The 24,382-nt window shown below is 52.1% G+C and overlaps 2 protein-coding genes across 2 annotated transcripts; one reads left to right on the top strand and one right to left on the bottom strand.

Moving 5' to 3' along the window:
* The first annotated feature begins 5,796 nt into the window (after positions 1-5,796).
* Positions 5,797-8,240, top strand: LOC308069571 (tubulin beta-4B chain). Its single transcript, XM_080402084.1, has 4 exons — positions 5,797-5,949; positions 6,041-6,149; positions 6,224-6,334; positions 6,967-8,240. Exons 1-4 carry the CDS (start codon positions 5,893-5,895, stop codon positions 8,025-8,027), a joined length of 1,338 nt encoding a protein of 445 aa, XP_080258210.1. The 5' UTR covers positions 5,797-5,892; the 3' UTR covers positions 8,028-8,240.
* CIMIP2A (ciliary microtubule inner protein 2A) lies at positions 8,051-24,231 on the bottom strand. The gene is made up of 3 exons (XM_080403087.1): positions 13,982-24,231; positions 13,064-13,142; positions 8,051-10,972 (listed from the first exon to the last, which is right to left on the bottom strand). Exons 1-3 carry the CDS (start codon positions 14,274-14,276, stop codon positions 10,801-10,803), a joined length of 546 nt encoding a protein of 181 aa, XP_080259213.1. The 5' UTR covers positions 14,277-24,231; the 3' UTR covers positions 8,051-10,800.
* Positions 24,232-24,382: the final 151 nt, after the last annotated feature.

The raw sequence follows: 24,382 nt of genomic DNA, 5'->3' as shown, positions 1-24,382 counted from the left end.
ATATTAGGTCACAGAGTCCAAGAGAAAAGGACATTGGTTGGAACTTCCCCAAGCTCTTGTTTAGAAGCTTTGAGACTTCCACCCAGATAATAAGTAGGCAAGAAGCTCAGCATGCCCTCCTGACACTTTTGCCTCGCACATGCCACTGAGCTGTACTGAGTGCTGGCACGTACAGATGGCCTAATTTGTCCCATGAAATTCATGACACCCGAGCCATCATTTGACCTTGAGCCACCGCTCTGTCATGCGAAGACAACCCCCAACCACTTGACTTAGAGCTGATCCTGAACTCTTGAGCTAAAAGCTGCTGTTCTCACCAAAGGCACAGTGGGACAGTTCCATCACCGACGCTATTCCCCCGATGGTCCATGTGCTGCAAGCAGCAGCTCCACTCCCTCCTTTCCCATCGCTCCTTCCAAATACTGCCACTGCTGTCCCAATCCTTCCAAATACTGCCACTGCTGTCCCAAACCTTCCAAATACTGCCACTGCTGTCCCCTCCTGGGGGCAGGCAGGGGCAGGCGTATTTTTTCTCCTATAATGACTGTGCTGCCCATCCCAAGCTGTAGCCCTGTCATGGTTTAACCCCAGCCAGCAACTCAGACCCACGCAGTTGCTCGCTCACTCCCTCCCGGTGGGATGGGGCAGAGAATCAAAAAAGTGAGAAAACTCATGGATTGAGATAAAGACAGTTCAATAAGCAAAGCAAAAGCCCTGAAAACAAGCAAAGCAAACTAAGGCATTCCTTCACCGCTCCCCATGGCAGGCAGGGGCTCAGCCATCCCCTGGATGGCTCCATTGCCTAATGGTGACTTGGGAAGGCAAACACCATCACTCCACAAACGTCCCCCCTTTCCTTCTCCTTCCCCCAGCTTTACACGCTGAGCATGATGCCACCCAGCATGGCACATCCCTTGGGTCGGCTGTCCCAGCCGTGTCCCCCCCAGCCCCTTGCACCCCAGCCTCCTCGCTGTGGGGTGGGGTGAGGAGCAGAAAGCCCCTGGCTCAGAAAGCACTGCTCAGCAGGAGCTAAACCATCCCTCCGTTACCAACACTATTTCCAGCACAAATCCAAAACGGAGTCCATACTAGCTACTGTGAAGAAAGTTAACTCTATCCCAGCCAAAACCAGCACAAGCCCCCAGCAGCCAGGGTTACCAGGTGAACTGGAGCTGGAATGGGCAGCATTCACAGTGCAGCGCACCACTCTCTTTCTGGCAGAAAAAAAACCACTTACAGATGTATTTCTAGACTACGAGCTACAGTATTTTAAAAGCCCTTAATTGTGTTTTTAGTCATAAAAGAAAAAAAAAAAAAACAAAATTGGGAACCTATGAGATGAATGGAAACTAATAAAAGCAACATATTCCTTCCTCCCAACTCTCCGTAGAAGCAGCTCCTTCACGTCAGCACTACATAAGTTTGTAGAATTAATGGACAGCTAGAAAAGCCTCATTATTAATCATTCCCACAACTGCATTGTAAACAAAGGACTGCAAGCATTTTCATTTCAGAGTGAGTGAGTTAATCTAGAATCTCCTTTTAAATAGATTTCTGCTGCCCAGGTAATCTGGGAAATGATCAATAATGAGGGTTTTCTAACTGTCCATAAATTCTTTATGTTTATGCTTCTCACTCAAGCTGAACCATGGGAGAGCTCTTCTGGCAGATTCTGCTCACAGGTAACGGCAGTTCTGCAGCTGTCAGCAAGTATCACTAAGAAGGAAATCAAAAGTATTAGATATAAAAATTGAAACCCGAAAGCACTTTCTCTATTCCAGAAACACAATAGGTTAGCTGACCTGCTGCTGGCTAGAGCAGCCTAAATTGCATTTAGGCATGTTTGTAGTAGTATATTAATTAACTTCTTTCTTCCAGTTTATACCATTTCCAAAGCCCCATGGATCCCCAACCAGCACATCCCATCTGGGTTGTACCAATAAAGTCCCATGAAAATTGAGAGAAATAACAGTTTATTGCCTGCAGCCCCATTCTGCAGTACAAAGCTCACCACCACAGGACCAGGACCAGAACCATTTCTTTCTACCCATCCTGATGCACCCAGCCTCCCTGCAGTTGTAGGGGAGAGATCTAAGCTGAATCCCAATCTCAGTCCCTGGTGGTACCTGAGGCAGAGTTGTAGATAAGTGCTGCTTTTTGAGATACAGGTGTTTCACATGATGCTTACAGACTAATTAGTTCACCAGGATTTCACAGACCTGGACCTTCCACCTGGTCTCCTGGCTTATCTTGGCAAGCTGTGAAAAGGTCACACATGCTACAAGGGCTCTGCAAAACTTGTCATAAGGCTGAGCTCCAGCTTTCCATTACTAATGCAGGGACTGTAACTCCTCCTCTCCTTGAGAGAGTTGTCCTGCCAGTGGAGACACCCAGTTCAGTGGTTACGGGAAGGCCTCTGGAACAGCAAGTTTAGAAACAACGTACAACACCAGGCGCTGCAGTACTTGCACTCATTTCAGTCATTTGAGGCTGTTCAATACATAGTGAAATAACTTGAAATGCACAACCACTGGGGGAGCAAATCCAGCAGAACGTGAGAGGAATGCCTTTTAGGATGGCTGGACTTAGAGATCAATCAGTACATTTTTATTTTGTTCTTATACCATGCCTACGATCACGTATCTGAGTATATTCCTCCCAGAATTTGCCCAATGGTCAGTGTCTCATAGAGAGGTTTGCCTTTGAAGGAATGCTTCGCATGAGACAAGGTTCTGGCAGAAACCTGCCTTGTTACTTGCCAGCTCACCTTCTGGTACGCACTAATTAGGTTGCTGGGCTGCCACAGCATTACAAGTCACAGGGCTAAGATGGTCGGCAGCTCCAGCAGCTCACCATGGAGATTCCTGGCAGCTTGGCTGTGCTCCTCCTCACAGAAAGCTTAGAAGTACTGGCATTTTACTTTAATTTAAAAAATGAAAAATATTTAAAATAAAATTGTCATTTCCTGTGGATCTGCACATAGCTAAGAACAGAAGTACTAGCTGGCTGGGACAGAATTAGCAAAAATAAATGTTGCATGCATAATTTGAAATGCCTCCCAACCCACAGATGTTCAGGTAGCTGAATCTCCCGAGGAAACCATTGGGGGCTCAATCACAGGAGCAAAGTTTTAGACACCCCATAGGGCACTAAACCCTGCCCTGCTGGGTGCAGTCCTGGTAGTATTGTATAGATATTTTAAGTTTTAACTGAGCAGAGTATTTCCACTTTTTTTGCTGCCAGTGGGAACGCTGGGGGTGGCAACCATTTCTCACTCCACATATTACAGAACAGCTTCCCAAACATTAAAGCAGTGCAGACTGAAGCACAAGCTGCGAGAAGCACCAGCTACAAAGGCTTATGATTTCTAACAAAGTAAGGAAACAGATCTTTGTCACTGATGTGCAGTGCTTTTCTGGCCCTAGCTGAAAAAAAACCACACCACCTTGTATCTGCATTAAATACAGCAGCACTTGTACCAGCAAACCTCCTGCCAGCCCTGCAGTGGCTCCCTCTGCTCCATTTTAGTGACCGTTTTCTAGGGCTTCGTGAGCGCAGAAGCTTGCTAATGCTGTTCTGAGTACGCCTCGCTCAGAATTTATGCTGAATGTACTTTCCTAGACAGCGGAACACAGGCAAGACATGCTAAATTCTCTCTTTTTAACCAGAAAGAGGACAGTATTCATTTTTTACAGTACTCTGAAGAGATGGCATCACATCCTGGAGGAAAAACTGTCTTTACTGATTATTATTACAGCCTTGCATGGAATCTTGAGCAAGTCTAATCTGGATTGATCCCAGCTGCCTTTGATATTTAAAATACTACTGAGATTTTTGGATTTGGTCACCTCGAACACCTTTATAGAGAACTGAATGGTGTCATCAGGGGGCTATTCAGAGCTGGAGTGGGCCGAGTCACCCCTTTCCACTGACTCTGGTGTGAACGCTGCCCAGAGTTAGCTATTCAAATCAATGTCTATAATTAGTGGGGATAAATCTAGACCCTAATGCCTCTGCATTACTCAGCTATCTCCAAGCAAACTGCATAAACCTCCCACATTCCGGCTTCGAATGCGGAGAGTGAGCTGTATGTGTGTCTTCCAAGTCATGTCTGGGCGCTTCTGGAGCTGGTGAAGGTCCCTCCTGGAGCTGCCCAGGATCCTCTCGGGTCACTCCTGATGCTCTGGGGCTCATCCCAGGGTCTCTGGGGGTGCTCGCAGTGCTCCTGGGCTCCTTCCAGCATCTCATGTTTACATGCTAAAAATACCAATCACCATAACTTTTGTATTAAGCCAACTACCAAAGGCTATCCTATCTCCAGCCAAAGTCTTCGCAGCACTATTCTCCTCCTGCCCACCTCCGCACCTGACCCAGTCACAGAAGCAGTTGATTATTGTTATCCAAGCACAGAACACGGTATATATACCAGCCATAAGGTACCTCTGCATTACAGGAATGCCCGAGTGACACAGAGCGCTGGCCCAATGTGCTCTGTTTGTGTAGAAGGAATTGAGGTCATCTGCTGCTTTCTCCTCAGTCCACCCCCACAGCAAGGCAGCAGCTGGAGACTAGCTAGGTTTGGAGAACTCAATTAGGTGCCTCTTTCAAGCTGTAGCTGCATTATGAAAGAAGGGATGCTAGGCCTTGTAGACCTCGCTGGCATCTTAATGAATACATATAATCATAAAAAGGCTCTGCTAAAGCAACAATCAAAGCATGCTCAGTAGAAGCTGTGACTAAGAGATGAACTGTCCAGGCAAGGATGGGCTAACGAAGCTGGATAGTAGAAGGCAAACACTACAGCCAAGTAAGAGACTGAGAAAAGGCGAGGTGGTGGTTATCCAGCCTGGGGTGCCTGGCTGCCCCACGACGGAGCCGCAGCATGAACGCCCGCCTCAGCCAGAGGCGCCTGTCACCGAGCCCGCGCTGCCCTCTTCCCCTCGGAAAGCCAGGCAGCCGCCCCGGGGGGCCGCCCCCGCACCCAGGGCCCTACCAGGCGGGCAGCGCCTCACGCAGCGCCGGCTCTTCCCCCAGAGCTGCCGCCAAGGCCCCGCGCAGGGCCGCTGCCACCCCGCGCCCCTCAGCGCCGCCGCAGGCCGCGCCCCCGCCCAGCCCCTTCCCGCCGCGGTCGCCATGACAACGGTCGCGCGGCCCCCGCTGCCTCAGGCGGCTGCGCGCCAGAAAGTGCTAGAACGGCGCCGCAGCCCGCGCATGCGCGGTCGGGCCCAGAGCGCCGCCGCAGTGCCCCGGGGCCGCGGGCGGGCGGGGGCGGCCACAGGAGGTGCTCCCGGAGGAGAGGACCCCAGAGGCTGGGGGGGTGCTCGGCAGCCGCGGAGGACCCGGTCGGGTTTCCCTGGCCAGCGCCCTCCCCCCGTCCCGCAGTGAGGAGGAGCCACCGCTGCGCTGCGCAGAGCGCGCACACGGCTCCGGGCCTGCGCGGCCACGCCGGCCACCGCCCCGGGCCGCCTGCGGAGCCGTTGCGACGGTTACCAGGACACTTTGTTTTCACCCAATCAAATGACGTTAGCTCATCGCTGAGGCCCACAGCCAATCAAGTGCGACATCAATCATTCAATTAAGCCAATCGGGGATGTTCTGAGCGAGTAAGGCGGGCATTCGCGGGTCCCCGTTGCCTAACAGTAAGATCAACAGACAGATGGGCGGAACGAACGGGAGCCAATGATTTGAGTGACAGCGCTCCAACCAACCAGATTTTTTTATTTGTAGAGCCTCGTTACGAGTAGCCAGTAGCTGCTGCGGGTGGCCGCCTGGGCAGGGAAAAGAAGGCTGCGCGCGCATTCCGCTGCTATATAAAGGGTGGCCGTTGCTTGTCGCTCAGTCAGTCGGTTGGAGGACAGTTGGGCTGAGGGGGGAGACTAACGCTTCGCCATCATGAGGGAAATCGTGCACCTGCAGGCCGGGCAGTGCGGGAACCAGATCGGAGCCAAGGTCCGGGCCGTGGGCGGCGGGAGGAGGGGGGTCGGTGGGGGGAGGGGAGCCCTCCCGGCCCAGCCGCCCCTGACGCGATTTTCTCCGGCAGTTCTGGGAGGTGATCAGCGACGAACATGGCATCGATCCAACCGGCACCTACCACGGCGACAGCGACCTGCAGCTGGAGCGCATTAACGTCTACTACAACGAGGCCACAGGTAGGGCCCGGGCCGCCGCCGCCACCCCCGGGCCGCCCCCGCCGCCGCCTTGACGGCTTCTCCCTGTTTTGCAGGTGGCAAGTACGTGCCCCGCGCCGTCCTGGTGGACCTGGAGCCCGGCACGATGGACTCGGTGCGCTCCGGGCCCTTCGGCCAGATATTCAGGCCGGACAACTTCGTGTTCGGTGAGTGCGCCGGGAGCGGGGGAGGGACGCGGCGAGCAAGCGGCTCGGGGCGGGGCGGCAGGGCCGGGCCCTGCACTGAGGGCCCCGGCGCCGCACGGGCTCCCGGGGGGGCCCCGCCGCCTCACGGCACCCCGGGGCGGGGGTGGGGTGGGGGGATGCCCTGCCGCTTCACGGCACCCCCGGGCGGGGGTTGTCCTTGCGCCTCACGCCACCTCAGGGCAGGGGGGCGAGGATGCCCTGCTGCCTCATGGCACCCCAGGGGGTGGGGTGTGTCCTGTTGCCTCATGGCACCCCAGTGTGCGGGGTGGGGGATGTCTTGCTGCCCCCGGGGGCTCCGTGGTGCCTGCTAGCAGTGCGGGCCCGAGGAGGCACGAGAGGTCGTTGCTCTTCTGGCTGGCATTACCCCCTCCGTGCTACCGGGGGAGGCTAAATGGCTGCTGTGTCGTTGATCATGAATGTCTTCTGTGTACTGAGGTGTTGCGGAGGTGCTTGTGTGAAGCCACAGCTCTATGCTCGATAAAATTAAAGCTGTTGAGGGATTTCTCTGCAGCCCCGATGCTCCTAAGCCTTGCTTGCGAGCAATAAGCAGGAAGCAGTGACCGTAATCTAATATGAAAATGGCTCTCTTCCAGGTCAGAGCGGAGCAGGAAACAACTGGGCAAAGGGCCACTATACGGAAGGTGCTGAATTAGTTGATTCCGTGTTAGATGTTGTAAGAAAGGAGGCAGAAAGCTGTGATTGTCTGCAGGGCTTTCAGCTTACTCACTCTCTGGGTGGTGGTACAGGCTCTGGCATGGGTACTCTCCTCATCAGCAAAATTCGTGAAGAGTACCCAGACCGAATTATGAACACGTTCAGTGTTGTACCCTCCCCTAAAGTATCAGATACTGTAGTAGAGCCCTACAATGCCACCCTCTCTGTGCACCAGCTTGTGGAGAACACAGACGAAACATACTGTATTGATAACGAAGCCCTGTATGACATATGCTTCAGAACACTGAAGTTAACCACTCCAACGTACGGTGATCTGAATCATTTAGTGTCAGCCACCATGAGCGGTGTTACCACCTGCCTGCGATTCCCAGGCCAGCTTAATGCTGACCTGCGGAAGCTGGCAGTGAACATGGTTCCCTTCCCCCGACTGCACTTTTTCATGCCTGGTTTTGCCCCACTTACGAGCCGTGGGAGCCAGCAGTATCGTGCTTTAACTGTGCCAGAGCTAACACAGCAGATGTTTGATGCAAAGAATATGATGGCTGCGTGTGACCCACGTCATGGCCGCTATCTGACCGTGGCTGCTGTTTTTAGAGGCCGTATGTCAATGAAAGAGGTCGATGAGCAAATGCTGAATGTTCAGAACAAAAATAGCAGCTATTTTGTCGAATGGATTCCTAATAATGTTAAAACAGCAGTCTGTGATATTCCACCTCGTGGCCTGAAAATGTCTGCTACCTTCATTGGTAACAGCACAGCCATCCAGGAGCTGTTCAAACGCATTTCTGAGCAGTTCACTGCAATGTTCCGCCGAAAGGCTTTCCTGCACTGGTACACTGGCGAGGGCATGGATGAGATGGAGTTCACAGAAGCTGAGAGCAACATGAATGACTTGGTGTCCGAGTATCAGCAGTACCAGGATGCTACAGCTGAGGAGGAGGGGGAGTTTGAGGAGGAGGTTGAGGAAGAGGCAGAGTAAAAGCTATGCAGATGAACACCTGTAAATTTTGTTTAAAGCTGTATGAACTCTTCCATTCAAAATTTCTCTGTCTGTGTTGTGTTCCTGTTGAACACTTTTGTTTAAAGCTGTATGAACTCTTCCATTCAAAATTTCTCTTTGTGTTGTGTTCCTGTCTCAAAGTCACTTCAAATGCTGTACAGGCACCATTAAAGCATTTTTCACAGTGCAGAAGCTAGTCTCCTTTGTTCCTTTTGGTAAGGTTTTTGGGGGTCGTTTCCAAACGTAAGCGTGCGGGTGTGTCAGAGGTCTGGAAAAGAAAAATAATGGACTTGGTGTGAGCCCTGCCACCTTGCCCATGGCAACCACGCTGCTCTCCCTGCCTTCCAGTGAGGTGGCTGCCTATTGCTTGTGTCCCTGGATGTGGTGGCAGTCCTACTGTCTCCTGGTGGTGTGGGAACTGAAGAAATCTGCTGGTATTTCTTTATAATCGAGTGTACTGGTGGAGGGGGAGGCATTTCACATGTAGGATGGAATTCAGCTCCAAGCTGTGTCTAAATTTAGGTACCTGCCTGTGGACTCCTGTTACAGGCTTTACTCGGCAGGAGCCGAGCGGCTCTCCTGAGCGGAATGGAAGCGGAGGTTCAAGTGTAGGTGTCTGAGCTGCAGCTTAACCCAGGTGCCGGGACAACAAAATGGTGCAGGTGGGTGTTCCTGGCGAAGATGAGCTGGGCTGATCCACTGCGGCTACTCAGCAGCGTAAACCCAGCAGGTAGCTGTGGCCTGCCACCAGAGCTGTGACACACCATGCAGCGCCTGCTGCCGAGGGCAAATGACACAGAAGATCTGGGGTCACTTTTTGAAACCCTCTACCTACTGATTTTAAAAATGAGATCAGTTGGGTGTTGCTGCAGCCCTGCTTTTGAAGTGCACTGAACACCTGATCCCACGTAGCGCTATTCCGTCACATGAAAAACCTACATTAGCAAAGCAAATTTTTCCTGTGGAAAGAGTAAATCTGTTCAGCGTTACACAAGGTGACAAACCTGTCACTCCGAACAGCTGGATCAGGAGATAGTAGGCTGCTTTCCTGCGGAAGAAATTCTGTTCAGGAATGGTAACGGACCTTGTGTTAAGGTTTTTCTGTCTTAAAAATTGGTTTCTCCTCCCAGAGTTGAGCCGGTTGGAGCAGTTAAAGTCGCACTAACTGTGGTGGTTCTTGGGATGGTGGAAAGCGGTCTGTCTGCAGAAAGAGGTGGTTTTGAACCTATGCAGCAGGATACTTCCATAGGTAAAATGATAGCAACAGATTTTTAGTGTTAAGTAATACTTTTAAGCAGTTTTTGTCCTCAGTTTTAGGGTGTTTTTTTTTTTCTTCCTCCTTTTCCTTGCACTGAAGCTGGCGGGGTCCCTGGCCTGTCAGTTCCCGAGGGCAGGATGGTGGTGTGTCCCCCCCAGCATCACCCACCAGGCAGAACTAGGGCAGTGGCCCTCTGCTGAAGAGCTCCGGCCGCTCTCCCGCTGCTTCCCGCAGGCTCCGTACTAACACCGGAATCCAGCCTACCCTCGGGTTCATCACAGCTTTTCTCCAGGGGGCTTTAGCTTGCAGGCACAGCTCTGTGGAGCATGACCACGGCCCCTTCTGGGCAATCCAGCCCAGGATGCAAGCACCCCGAGTGGGGGCTCTTCCACGAGACACCCAGAGCTGCTGCACCAAGGATGGGGACGGGTTGAGGTTGAAGCACCGGGGACAGCAGCTGCCCCTGCCTCTCCCCAGGGCAGCAGTGTGGTGACAGGCAGCAGAAGGCACATACTGACCCTCACAGAAGGCCTGTCCAGCCTCACCTTTCCCCATCAGCACATGAGATGCTTCCACCCACGAGCCCCTGATGACTGTTTCTGCGTGGCTTTCCTGTGCCCCTGATACAAGCCTTGCCAGAGCCACATTCAGCCTCAACGTTTTTCTCTCCGGGCTCAATCCCGCGAACACCAGCCCTGCCAGGAGAGCCGTTTCCTGCTCTTTGCTTTCATTTCTACAACATTTTGTGTCTTCTACCATTTTCCTCCTCCGCACTGCATGAAGCACAAGCTATGAGACTGGCTGTTTCTAGCTTATCTCCGTGGTTTCCCATCCCGCATTACCGAGCTGTGGGATCTTGACTTTGCTGTAGCCACAGACAGCAATATTACTTGCTGATTTATTGAAATTTTAGCCTGATACCTTAATGCTTTCAGGCACATGAGCAGACATTCCCCCTTAACAGAGACAAAATTACTTCAGACCTCTTCTTTTAGGCAACACCAACAACTGACAAGGACTAGGCAGTACTGGGTAGCCAGTACTTGACAGCTAATACCATCCCACCGCCTTTTTTTTTTTTTTTTTTTTTTTTTTTTGCTTTCTCAACCCCTTTTGTATCATCTACCTTTTGCTTTTTATCAGACTTCAAGCTTTTGGGGACAGCATCACTTGCCTGACAGAGAAACTGCAGGGCAGCTGTGTAACAGGGGGGGTGTGTCACTGACCCTCCACTGCTTTAGCGGAGGGTTCAGGGGCTGGAAACCAGTGGAACGTTCTGCACAAGCCCGGGCAGGCAGCGAGGGCGATGTGCCCTCCTGCAGAAAGGCAGGGGAGGGCACAGCTCCAGCACCTTGGCACAGACTGGGGCGGGAAAAAAGTTTTTCAAAAAAATCTACTACCCGTGTGGAACATTTCAGTAATTGTTCACATCTACAACACTACAGCTAATAACAGTGCTGCTTAATGACAATAATTAGTGACTTTCATTTTCACTCAGCTGATAAACTTGCCTGGTATGAAGCCTTTGTAGGAAGGTACCAGTCCAGCACTGGTGTAAACTTTGTTGTTTGGCCAGTACGTCTGGGGGAATCTCTTCCCAAAGCTGCAAGCTGGGTTTCTCTGCAAAAATTGGAACACCAAAAAAAATAAACCCCAGCAACACAGCACAGTTCATTTTAAAGCACATTGGTTTTACCAAAGTCACACGCTTTGACTCTGCCTTAAAGAAAATATTTAAGCCAATGTCAAGTAATTCTCTTCCCAGTTCGGTTTTCTGGTTAGGAGCTACATTGCATTGTCGCTTTTCCCGCTTCCAAAGTTTTTCCCCGGACAGGTGCAGGCAGCAGCCCCGCACCACACTGCCTCTGCAAGCCCTTAGGCACTCGGAGCAGTGGCGCAGCCTCCAGCATCTCTGCAGCCCGGCTGCATCCAGCACCTTCGAGCACCATCCGCATGCCCCAACCACCTCCCGCTCCTACATTTGACAGGCTGTGAGCCAGCAGTGTCTGCTGGTGCTGGAAACATGCCCTGTCTGCTCCTGTGCCGTGACTCAGCACATCCATGTTTTGGTGTGAGCCCTTCAGCTAGGTTTGTTTTTCCACGAGTCCCACCCGGTGATTTGCCAGTAATTCCCAGGCTAGGAGGGGCAGGAAGGCTTAGAGAGCGTTAAGGGAGAGTGTAAATCACCTCCTGGAGCTGCCCCTGCCCTCCCAGGTCAGACCCAGGTACTGGCTGTGCTGGAGGATGGAGATGCAGCTCCGCACCTCTCCCCAGAGGCAAAACCCCTGAGGATGCTGCTGTGGCGAAGGGACGGGGGGTCACGGGGCCGAGCAAGCCATGGGGCCGCAGCAGCACTTTGATGATGGGCGATGGAGTGGTTGCTGCAGTTCCTCAAGCGCAGCACTGAAGCGAGAGGATTGCATTATTTTGCCCGATGCAGACAGTAAGCAATGATCCATGGCACATCCCAGTATGTCACCTGGGGCAACAGAGATTTAGGGCAGAAGATTAGTGGCTTGAAGTCAGAAGCCATCTTAGACAGAAACATGCGTGATTATTTTTTTTCTTTTTTTTTTTTTTTTTTTTTTTTTTAGCGTGCTTATATTCCTGCAGCGCTTGGTGCGCTGCAGCTAACCTCTGCGAGCCTGGATTCTGCTGAATCCTGCAATGGAGAAACACCTCCCTTGCCTTTGCTGCATGGCAGACGTTTCTTAAGGCACCAGGGGCAGAAAGGCTTTACAAACAGCACATTTAGTTTTGATAATGCCTGGGGTTTTCTCTCTTCACTTCATTTCAATCCCTATTAACAGCAGAAGGAAAGGAGGAGGACGCCAGCGCAAGGAAATAGGTTTCAGCCAAAGCATGAGGCTGCCATGTCAGCCCCGCTGCTCTCCCTGCTGAGTCATTTCTTCCCAGCTGAGCATCTCTGAGCTGGGATCCTCAGTCCTGGGCTTTTTCCTACGTCTACACTCTGGGGCAAAGGCACTGCAGTGAATCCCAGCACTGGGAAAGGGCTGGAAGCGTTATAACCTGCTTGTTATAATCAGCTGTGCCACTGAGCTGATCTGCCCTCGCCAGCACGGGACCGGGCACTGCTGCATCCCAGGGATCTGGCTCCATGTGGGAAGCAGGAGGAAACGCATAGCTTTGGATGCAAACGATTAACTACTGTGGGATCGATCTCATTTTCGCATGTAGGAGGATTATACAGGAGATCTTACAGCAAGGGGACAAAATAGTTTTTCAGCAGGGATATTTCTGCATCCTTCCCAGAAGGAGGAGAAAGAAGATCTGGATCCCTTTAAGGCAAATTATGTCCGTAAAGCGAAAAGCCTTACAACCAATTAAAAGGGCAAAATACCCATCCAAGCAGCCCAGGAAGCCATCCAGCACTGCCATCCAGATCGAGATGATATATTGTGTGAGGGAAGCGCAGATAGCTGCATCCTGTGTTTCTGCACTCAGAGCAACATTTTTAATAGCCACCCTTGATCCAACCCTCAATAGATTTACTTAATCTTTTTATGAACTCATTTATCCTCCCTTAATGTCCCAAGAAAACAAGTTACAGAATTTAATTGCTCATGATTTTTTTAACATGTGGCCTAATAGCACTTTGGTTTGCTTGTACTTCTAACCCCGGTTCTAATACTACCACTGAAAACAGAACCACTTTTGGTGTCGCGGACGAATCAACACCAACATGATCCTGCTGACGTAAGATCTGTGCACATCATCTACCTGGTGTCAGCCAAACCCGTCCACTGCTTCCTTCACACCCTGGATGTAGTTTGTGCCATTAATCCAGGTGAGGCGGGGGATGAATCCAGCGTACCCTTTGGTAAAAGACAAAAGAGAACATTTTCTGCTTGAGAACATATGTATCAGATATGGATCAACCAATCTGGAAGTGGAAGAGGCTGGAATAAATATAAAACCTTGGCAGTGTATAGGAAGGGAAACCTCATCTGTTTAAATGGTAAAACTAACTCTTACATGTGAGGCACCTCCTGAAGGAGCCTTACGATTCCCAGGGGAAACCTCAGTGGGCTGAACTGATCTTTGTTGGTGTCCACAAGGTATGGAAAAAACATTTAATTTTCTCATCTTTTCTTTACACCAACAGTTCTGTCACATCCTTTCCCAATTATTTAATACATGTTTGGGGGCTGACAACCCGGTGTTCAACCTTTCTTCCTCTTTTGCCCTGCCCATCCCACGCATTCTCACTCATTTTAAGACAGAAACTATATAAAATTACGTAAATCAAACTAAAAGCAGCCAGAACTCCCTCTTTCCAAAGGAACGCTTTGGAGAGAGAGAGAGAGAGATTTGTCTGCTGCATCCTAAAACAGTGATGCCTTTTCATTTCAACTGAAATATTTTGATATGCAACCCCTTTGTTTGCTGTGGTTCGCTGCAAAGCCAAGGTTCCTCCTGCTGGGGTCGTACCCTTCAGAGGGGGGTTCCGTGTGTGTGTCACCCTTCGTGATGCTGCTTGCAGAGGAACGCTCTTCTGGAGCAAGCGGAGAAGTTACGGAATGTAACTCCTCGTAAGACAGAGTTTTATATGTTTGTGATGATGCAATGCACCGCTATGTGTTGATTTGATAATTCAGAAAAGCATCTTATTTCTAGGAGAGAAACAACTCCCTCAACGGTAACAGATACTCACCAAGCTGCTGCAGTTGGTGCAGAGCCCACGACCCATCTCTCTGCTTTCTGGAGCATCTTCTAGCCTGGCCCCACAGCTGTAGGGATCTGAGGTGGCTCCTGCATTCCTTCCACCCACCCATGGGCATGTGTCCCTCAGTGTGAGATCCACGGGAGTGACAGCATCCCAAAGACACACCCTTGGATCCATACCAAAGTGTCCAGATGAGCCGGAGCACCTGGGCAATGTCTCTGAGGTTTCCCCATGGGGGAGAAGGGTGACACAATTTCTTCCGAGGTGGACTCGTGCTGTGCATAACCTCCTGCTCTTTTACCTGGAATGACTTTCTGTCGGATCACATTTGGTGCATCCAGCCTCGGTAACAGATTACCTTGCTCTGTAGCCAGGGTTTCAGCTGCTCCTGGCAGTGTCACATCATCAGTTTTCATGGGCTCAAAATAAAAGGAGAAATAAAATAAACACCAGTAAAACCTGCTTCTTCCTTTGGCTGCATCGCTTAAACCACTGGCAGAACCTGTGAACGGCAACTGCCATTTTCATTTCTTCCCAGCTTTACACTAAGAACTACTCCAAGAATTTCTGCTGAAGTCAAATTACCAGATGAGCTCTCTGTCGGCAGAGGTTTTGCAAAATCCCCAGGGAGAACAAGGGGAGCTTTGGGCACTGAGCTCCTCTGTAAATCTGTTTCTCAGAGCAGGAATGCCCCTTCTTGGGATTTACACCCAAGCCAGCTTTTGACTCAGTACGTCAAATCTCTAATCTCTGCCTTCAGGGGATTTGCAGAGGCTCGGCTGGCTGGAGCGCACCCAGCGCTGTCCCTGGCTCCGTAGGGATGAGGGGCTCCGACACGTCAGCCTGAGCGATGCCAGCCGTGCCGAGCAGCGCCCAGCTCCATGGGCAAATCCCGGGCTTAAACCAGGGAGAATGACGGGGGAAATGCAGGTGGGAGAAGTCAAGAGCACACGGCCCAGGGTGCCGGGAGGAGGAGGAGGAGGAGGAGGAGGAGGGCCGCAGTGACAGGGCTTGGCTCCCCGTCCACCCCGAGGAAACGCAACCCTGGCTGTGCAGCACAGCATAACGCAAGACCTGACGACTGGGATTTGGAGCTACAACTCAACCAAATGAGAAGTTAAGCCATTTTGATTAGGAAGAGTGATTAATGATCACGATTTCCTGAAGACGCAGTAGAGTTGCTGCTGCTAGAAATATTCACGTGTCTGAGATTTCTCTACCCTAAACTTTCTGTCCTTGCCCTCCACGTCTGTATGAAAGTCCCTCTTCACACCCCTGGACCAAGGGGATCCCTTCCGTGCCCACCAGTCCCCGACCCCCCACCCTTCCGCTGCAGCATCCCTGCCCAGGCACCTTCTTCACCCAGCACCACTTACCGGTTTGCTCCCTGCCCGGGCACGGCTCAGCCGGCCACGTCAACACCTTTTTCCCTGTCCACTGCCAGGGTTAGCTCGGGCAGTCGCTACTCCTGCTCCTCAGATGCAGGATGGTGTGAAATCCTCTGTGAGCACCTCTGAGGCAGTCATGTCCTTGGGTTGTACTGGTCAGGGTGGTTCTAGGGCACGGGGTCCATGTGCATCACCATCAGTTCTTCCTCTGCTAGCCCTAGCACGGGAGGTTTTGGCCTAAGGTCGGGGTCAGGAAAGCTTGTTGCAGCCCCAGCTTTTCTCACGGGGAAAGTACCCTGCAGGACAGACACCGAGTTAAGAGACAGGAGTGGCCAAAAGAGGACGAGGGATTCCCCTTGCACTGGGCCTCGGACCCCCCCCCCCCCCTCTGTAGTGATGGAAGGGAGCCTGGAGGTCAACAGCATCCCACAGCTGCGACTGCATCTTGCGAGTGCCTGTCCCACAAACCGTCTGGAAATCCGCACAAATAGACATTCAAGAACTTATTTAAGCAATGCCTAAACTGCAAAGTATCATTAGCCAAGCTATAAAGAAGGGGGAAAAGAAAAAAACCCAAACCCAACACATCCTTTTCTTCACATGGCTGCGTCAGCACACCCTAGACACAGACCTCCCCAAGGAATTCTTGCGCTGGCATCGTTGCTGCTCATCGAGGAAAAGGTCCGCTGTAATGCTGGCTGGAAAAAAAACTGTCTTATATCCAGTGTATGGTAAATATCCCCACTGCAAACGAGGGACAGAGCCTTGCGGCTTGAGACTCCGCAGGAATAGCTGAGCTTGGCATCTTCTGTCCAGCTTTCCCTTAAAAATACCTCGTGATGTGGCTGCCCCGGCTCCATACGGCTCCTCCAGCCTGGTGCTTCCTCATGCTCTGTGCCAAGAATGAACCAATATCTCCCTCCTCGGTGGTTTCGGAGGATGATCGCTCTGACGCCCTGCAACAACCTTTTCCTTATTGGAAATCTGTTACTATGTCAGTCTTGTCTTTTTGTAAACAAACAGGATTCCTTCCATTTTTGCTCTCAGAGGTCATTTTTTCTCAGCCCTCTGGTCAGTACTGCCTCCCCCTGACCTCCTCGTGTTTGGTGGACATCTGCACCACAGTGCAAAGCCCCATGGACAAGACACCAACTTCCAGCAGAGGCTTCATCTGCAGGGAGCCCCAGGGAATTACAGCCTGTCCCCCTCAAACTGCACAGAGCAAGATTTGCCCCTTTCTGCAGGAGTATAAAACTTCTGACGGGCAACCTGCTTATAATTGTATTATAAAGTATATATACTGCATAAAACTTTGTATAGTATATACACTCTATGTAATTGAATTAGCAAGTGTTAGGCTAGCAACAAAGGAAAGACAAATCCTGGATGAAAGCAATTTTTCAATCCAGCGTACAAATTTTAAAGCAGGTTTGTCCTAGTACTTCCTTCATTATTAATGAAAATATTGCATCTACCCTCTTTATCCCACAAACCAAAGGCAAAAGAAAAAAGAAGTTGTTTTGTACTTGAGAAATCCATGAGCTCTTTCTTACGACCTTGGGTTTTGCAAACATCAATTCAGAAAGGTCGTGCAGGAAGGCACTAAATTAAAAGTCAGAAGCTGTGCATTTGATTTGAGTAAATCTCCACGTGTTTTCAGTCCAGGTTCCCAGGGAGCAGGTACTTGCTGCTTGGCCTGTGCCATAAACCCCTCAACACCAGCACAGCCACCCTCGGAGATCCAGCATAACCCAACCAGCAGAGCCTGACCTCGCCTCTAGCCAGAGAGCAACATGGGGCTCGGCTGATAGAAACCAGCAAAATACTTGATGCCCATCAACAAGGCTTAATCAAGATCAGACCTTCAGAAAAAGCCTTCAGACCCAGTTAGCTACAGGCAACCACCCAGATCCAGCACTGCTCTTTGATCTCCATCACATCAGCTACCCAGAAGGATGCCGGGCAGTACCCATGAAGTTTGCAGTGACAAGTTTAAGGGATCGCTCACTGGCAGCTCAACAGCAGGAGCTGTTGATGAAGGGTTATCAGCACAGCAGGCATGCTCCCTGCAGCCACGGTCTTCAGGGGTTCACCAGCGAGCAGCAAACATGAGCTCCCAGCTGCAAACATTGCCAGATGACCTAAAGGCTGGTGGGGAGAGAACAAGAATGACAACAGGATAATGAGAGACAGCAACTAGGTCAACTGGTTAGTTGGGTCCATCCCAACTATATTTTAGTCCAAGGAAATGCAAATGTAAATGGCCAGGAATGAAACCTGTAACCACCACCTGTGCAGCGGAGACCTAGATCCTGGAAAACAGGGTTAGGATGAACAGAAAGGCCAAAAGTTTCCAAGAAGCTGCGTGGCACAAATTCTCAGTAAGAAATGGGGAAGCATCGCTTTGGCGTGGCCATCTCCAGGGAAATGAAGACCCAGGTTCCATCCGGGCACGTCACCCCTGCGTTTGGCCAGGAGAGGACTCGCTCCCACCGAGCAGGGCAGCCGCAGCACCTACAGCTTAGACATGAGATATGGCACATGGCAAACGCGTCTCCAATGGACAGCAAGTCTATTAATTGGGGCTGATTGGGATCATGGTGCGGCTGCTGCTGCTATTGGCCCCGTTCGGGTCTGCTCTGCAAGGACTAGGCTCCCTGCCCAGAAGGGCTGGGACTTGGCAGGAGATTCCCACAGATTCCCAGTGCTGGGAATCTCCATGAGCACGTCGCGGTATCAGGGAGGAGACGGGGCCCAGCAGCAGAAGCGGGGAAGGTGGGAAGGGAAGGGAAGGGCACCCCAGCCCTGCTGCCGGGGCAGGAGCAGCAGGATGCAAAACGAACCACAGGCTGCGAGAGAGCTCCGAGCGGGAGCAGCCCTGCACCGGGGGGTGGCTGCCGACCTGCCCCGCAGGGACGGATTTCAGCCTGTGGAGTTGTGCTGGTTTTGGCTGGCACAGAATTAATTTTCTTTACAGTAGCTATAGGGGCTGTGTTGTAGGTTTGTGCTGATCACACAGGGATGCTTTTGCTCACCCAGAGCCAAGGGCTGTTCTGCTCCTCACCCCACCCCACGGCGAGCAGGCTGGGGGGCACAAGGGGCTGGGGGGGACATGCCCGGGACAGCCAACCCCACTGGCCCAAGGGATGTACCATACCATGTGGTGTCATGCTCAATGATAAAATGGGGGGGGTGGGGTGGGGGCTAGGGGACTGGCTGGGCATCAGCCGGTTGCTGGTGAGCAACTGGTTTCATTTGCATTGCTTATCTTTCATGAGGTTTATTTATCTCTTTTTGTTATTTTCCTTTTCATTACAATTATTCATTATTATTATTTCAATTATTAAGCTTTCTTTATCTCAACCCATGAGTTTTCTCACTTCTACCCCTCTGATTTTCTCCCCCATCCTGCTGCAGGGGAGCAAGCAAGCAGCTGTGTGGGGCTGAATTGCTGGCTGGGGTTAAATCACAAAAGGAATAGAGAAGAATTGGGAAGTGAGTTTATAGTGTGCCCTAAAATCATTTATTCTCATCTAAGTTACCTGCGAACTGACATTCTCCTCTCCACTCCAGCGGATGCCCTGTGCCCAACAGCTGGGGGCGAGTGGTCCAGCTCCACAGCAGTGCTGCTCTCAGGTGTCCATGCTCCTGCACCAGAGCCAGGATTGCTCCATGGAACCTCCCCCCCGTTTCACCCCAGGAGCCTACCAAGGATGGGCACAGACCCCCCCTGCTCACGATTGACCCTGTGCTCGTTAGCAGAGCGAAGGGATGAGACCCGGGGTCTGCTCACCTGGACGGCCGGGGAGAACCCCGGGCACAGCGCTTTGTCCCGCTGGATGAACTTCTGCCGGCGCAGTGCTGCCAGCAAGGGGCAGGGGCTCTTCCCAACGCCAGGGTCCATCAGCAGGCAGCACCGGCTTTTGCCAACGGTTTCTCCAAACCAGGAACCGTACTGAGGGACAAAGCCCTGGCAGCTGAGAAGGAAACCAAAACAGAGCCATCAGTGAGATGGCATGTGGAGCATCCACGGGCAGGGTGACCTGCTCCAAAGTTTTTGTGCACTGGCAAGGCCAGGAGCACACGAGCGAGGGAAGGGGATCGTGCCGGGATCTGCAAGCGACTGGGAATGAATTGACACCGCTGGAGCAGCGGCACGAGGGGAGCACCCAGGAGGTGCGTGCGGCTGCGTGTGCAGCCAGGCAGGTCTGTGTGTGCTCACACATGCGTGTTTTCACATGAAAACTGGCTCATAGATTTACAGGCGTGTATAGGCACGGGCTTGTGCTTTGGTTCATGGAGAAATACAGGATGGGGTCAGGGAGAGCGGCTGAAGCGGCACCTGGGGATGGGAAAACGTACAGCGGGAGCACAGCATGGGCTGCAGGCACTTGGACAGCGCTGACACCAACAGCTCTCCAGTTCCAGTATTTCCAGTTCAACACACCTCAGCTTTCAATCTTGTAATCCCCCACCCCGTTCTAAAACACTGTGAGTTACTGGGAATTTCCCAGTGTCCCTTGTTCAATACTGAAACTCAAAAATAAAGACAAATGGCTGCTTGAACCCTCCAAACCTCTCTGCTCCGTACCCTTCTAGCAAGGAGCGGGATGGGGCTCACAGCCCCCCCAGGCCCTGCTTTGCACGGGAGAGGCATGGGCAGGCAGGTGGCTGCTCAGCCCCAGGAACAAGCATCGCTCCATTTTTTGGGACCCCTGCGTGGGGTGTGTCACGGCATGCTGCCTCTCCGCTCCCTGTGGCATGGGACAGGCAATTGCAATTTTTTGGTGGCCCAGGGTAGGGCAGGTGCTGGAGCTCTGGCTCCCCTCCCGAGTCCACCAGTACAGATCAGAAACTTCAGCTATTCCCAGCATCGGATTTCCTAATGGCGATGTTATCCCACCACCAAAGAAAGGTAGAGCTGCCAGTTGCAATGCACGGACAGAAATATTCAATGAGCCCACTGCATATCTGGGGATAAAGCCAGATGATGCATGAGGATCATAAGATGATGAGTAAGTCCTTTCCCTTCCAAATACTTTAAACAACAGCGAGCAGAGCTGTGCATTTACATTTGGCAACTTTTCCCACTTTGCATGCAGGATCTCTCACCAGCAGCTGCCAGAGGAGCTCAGTGGCTCGTCCCCATGGATTATTTTCAGCAAGTCTTGCAACACGGGGAAGCTACACCGGGACGATAAAGCTGAGCAAGAGCACAAATGACATAGCCCAATAATTACAGGATGGCTGGAGGAATTTTGATCATGAGCAAAATAATGGTAGGGCTGAGAAAGGATTCAATTCATGAGCAATTAAAAGCGAGGTAATCTGAGGAGCTCAGGCAAGTCAGTCTGGGTTTATGGAGAAGGGATCTGCTGCAAAGTGAATTACAGGTGCTACCAGTAAAAGCCTTGGCGCATGGGGAAGAGACCGGTCTCAGCAGGGCTGTTTCTCCTCCTCCTGCTGGGTATTTTGATTAAGAACTGGAGGGAGCCCCCATCTCTGTAGTTCGTGCCACCGCTGACCCCAAACCTCGCTGCTGAGCGGTGAGCAACCTGCTTTCCCAAGGCTGAGCCCCATTTCACTCTCCTCTTACTCAGCCGTATCTCTGCGATCGCCGCTCCCCAGGCTGCGTCACCCAAACCTGCTCTGCCTTCCTGATCGCCCGGGAACAGCCTTGGCCCTGGGCCCGTCCTCGCTGGGCTCCGCACCCCTCCCGGTCCCGCAGAGCCAGGCAGGGCTGTGCCCGCTGCCCAGCACCCCGGGGTTTACCCCTTCTCTGCCCACCAAGTCCTTCCCAAACCATCCCGCACGTGGGGCTTGGCTTCCCGATGCTCTCAAGCAACCGCGGTGGCATTGCAAAGCCCTGGCTGTGACCATCGCTCCACCTGAACCACAGCAACCTGTTCTGACGTCCTGGTTGTGTTTGTGGGTTTACCGGCACGGCCGGCTACAGCACACGGGACAACTGGTGAGACGCTGTGACAAGGCACCTTCCCTCGCCTCCTGCCAGGAGCGGAGCCTGGGCTCGGTGAGGGCCTCGAGGCAGCTCCACCTTGCACTCAGCCACCCAAAGCAGATGCAAAGCAGCACCCGCAGCCACCCATGGGGGCTTCCTCAGGGGCTCGGGGTGACGCTACCAGCCTGCGAGGCGCTGCAAAAAGCAGTAGCGCAATTCGGTTCCGATTCCTCCTGCTTTCAGCGGCCAAAGCAGCAACCCAGAGAGGAGCAGCCCTGGCTGCTGTCAGTATTCCCTGCTCCTGGGGGAGCTGCCTGCAGGCAGGAGCAGGCAGGGGAAAGTCCTGAGGCTTTTGGAGGTGCCAGCCCTGCCACAGCTCCCTCCTTGCTGTTACTCATCTTTCCCAAGCCACTGTCAGCGCACAGCTTTGACAGGGTGACAGCATGCACGGAGTAACACTCACATCGTTCAGACAACCGCAGCAATGCAAAAACATGTTAAAAAAAACCCCAACCCCAGAGCTTATGTAAGGTTGGAGGATAGGGGGATCAGGAATGGAAAAATCCTGCGTGTTGCTGTAATGGGAAGGACTGATCCCATCGTCACCGCAGGAGCATCGTGAAGGGTGGAGCGCGTTTCCTTCCTTAACCTGCAGCCTGGGACCTGCCTGCCTCCTGCCCCTGCGCCGAGGTTGGCAGCCTGGTCCATCGCCAGCCCCTGCACCCTGGGAGGTCGCCCTGATGCCCCTCAGAGTCAGCCCTCAGGCTGGACTAACCCCAGTGGTTTTGTACTAACAGGAGCTTGTTTCCCCCCAGCGGCCATCCAGCCCTTCCCAGCCCGTTTAGTGTCACTTCTCAGCAGGGGTCACCGGGGACCCCTCCCCAACTCCTTCACCACAAAGCCCATCCACTTACTTCTGCTGTTCATGTCTCACCTTCTAACCAACACCACATCACCTCCTACCCATGACAGCTTGGTTTCTTCTTTCTAAGCCTTTAGAGGAGAATGTTCCAAAAAGCTTTTTTTTTTTTTTTTTTTTTGCGGGAGGGAATACATCTAACCACACATCAATTTAGATCACCAGCACCCAGAGTCGCTGCCTTCTTCAAAGAGCTCTGCTCTGGCAGCTGGACTGTGCCCCAACCAACTTGACAAGACCGTATCATGTCTATGCAAATATTTAATCAAAGGAGACCTTCAAACATCTTTGATGCAAAACTTAGGACAGTTTGGAAAGCAAACCCTGCGCAGCAGCCCTGGTAACATTTGGCAGCTCAAAACAAATGAAAAAAAAGAGGGGAAAAGAACAATTTTTACTTTACCCTCAATGTGCTATGGTATGGTCCTTAATTATACCCTGGTATCAGGTAGCACTGCTTACCCTGGAGCTCCGTCTTCTTCGAAGCACTGTTACTTGGAATATTTAATAGTATGTTTAAAAAAAAAACAACCCAAAGTATCATGAATCAAATACTACATGATCCCAAGCGGAGCTATTTGCATTGGAAATGAACAGACATTTTGGATTAACTTCAGAACTACCCGGGGATATAGTACGGACTGGGAGGGAGGAGGTTGTTTTCCTTCAGGGCTGCCATGGCGATGCGGCAGCTCTCATGGCAGCAGTGGGAGGAAGGAGATAAAGCAGGATGCAGTCGCCCAGGAAACCTCTGCGCTGCTGCCAGGAGTGATGCTGGTACCCAACAGCAGTTCCACCTGCAGCACACTCCCCCCCCCCCCCCCAGAAATTTTGGATGAGCACGGAGATTTTATAACATTTGTCAGGTTTCCTGAAGGCTCAAAGCCCTTGGGACAGCAGCACCAGGTGTTCCCCACGAGCGGCCCCAGCACAAATACACGTTTGTGGTGCAGTTCACATCCAACACGCACAACTTGGCTGTGCGAGCCCTGGGCACTGGTGCAGCGCGCGCACGGCCAGGCCACGCTGCCTGTGCACACCGGGCTACATGCACGTGCTTCTGTCGAGTAAACCTCAAGGCAGAAGTTAAGGAATTCACCGCGCTGCAGTGTGGGGCTCAACCCCCCGCTCCCTCGCTGCCCCCCGGGCGGGCTGTTTGAGGACGCAGTCTTTCGCTGCCTGGCTTCATGCAGGATGAAGGCTGCTCCCACTCCCAACGCCGCCTGGTCATGCTGTCGTGTGCGCGGTGGGTTTCACCCCCCCAGCTGAAGGCAGGCCCAGAACATGGGTCTCCTCTTTACCCAGTGGCCACGGGTGGCCAGTACATCCTCAAGTTGAAGACCACTGTGCCTGTTCACACCAGCGTCATCTCCATCAACTACAACTGCAGCAGCAAACCTGGTTCATTGCCAGAATCCTCCTATGGCCTTGAAGAGCCCAGCCACATGGCTAGCAGAATCATTTTAAGGTTTCAAAGCTACTAAGCAGCAGAGTATACAAGGGTTGTTCACATGCACTTGGTGCCTACACTCCACCCAAAACTGTATCTGAGGACATAAAAATGCTGCCCTTGGTGCCTAAACACTTTCAGATCTGGAACTTCCAGCCCTTTATAAATAAATTTGAGGTGGTCCAAACATCTAAGCTCTAATCAGGGGCAGACCTCTCCAGGTCTGCAGGGTGGATGGGGCTGTGAGGGGATGATGGCTTTGCTCAGAGGTGCACAGGGCAAGACACAGAGGTAAGAGACACAAAATGCAGCAAGGGGAAGGCCCACGGGACATAGGGAGAAAATTCTCCTCCATGGGAGCAGCACAGCCCTGGGACAGAGTGAGGGGAAGTGGTGGCATCTCCATCCTTGGAGATTTTCAAAGCCCAGAGCACCCAAATGGAGCTCTAAAGTTGGCTCCGCTTTCAGTAGACAATTTTATAAGAGACATAGAAAGGTTCCTCCCAGCCCAGATCTTCTGATTTTAACATGAAGACATAAAAATTGTTACTGAAATGCAGCACCATATTCACAGCCCCAAACAACGATCCCAGACTGATCCAGGTCCCACCAGCCCCTCCCCAGCACTCCCTTCAAAACTCATCCCTTTAAACAGCCAGTGGCTGCTCCTTCC

This window comes from Falco punctatus (assembly GCF_963210335.1).
Source record: "Falco punctatus genome assembly, chromosome: 9".
NCBI classification, from domain to species: domain Eukaryota; kingdom Metazoa; phylum Chordata; class Aves; order Falconiformes; family Falconidae; genus Falco; species Falco punctatus.
This window is presented reverse-complemented; position numbering and strand designations above follow the sequence as displayed.

Bases quoted from the DNA above. Each gene is read 5' to 3' on its own strand.
- CIMIP2A (XM_080403087.1), bottom strand. From the start codon at position 14,276: ATGCACAGCACGAGTCCACCTCGGAAGAAATTGTGTCACCCTTCTCCC. The intron at 13,143-13,981 runs GTGAGTATCTGT...CTTTTACCAAAG, and splicing joins GCACCAACTGCAGCAGCTTG to GGTACGCTGGATTCATCCCC. The intron at 10,973-13,063 runs GTTTGGCTGACA...AAAATGAACTGT, and splicing joins GTGAAGGAAGCAGTGGACGG to GCTGTGTTGCTGGGGTTTAT.
- LOC308069571 (XM_080402084.1), top strand. From the start codon at position 5,893: ATGAGGGAAATCGTGCACCTGCAGGCCGGGCAGTGCGGGAACCAGATC. The intron at 6,150-6,223 runs GTAGGGCCCGGG...CCTGTTTTGCAG, and splicing joins CTACTACAACGAGGCCACAG to GTGGCAAGTACGTGCCCCGC. The intron at 6,335-6,966 runs GTGAGTGCGCCG...GCTCTCTTCCAG, and splicing joins GCCGGACAACTTCGTGTTCG to GTCAGAGCGGAGCAGGAAAC.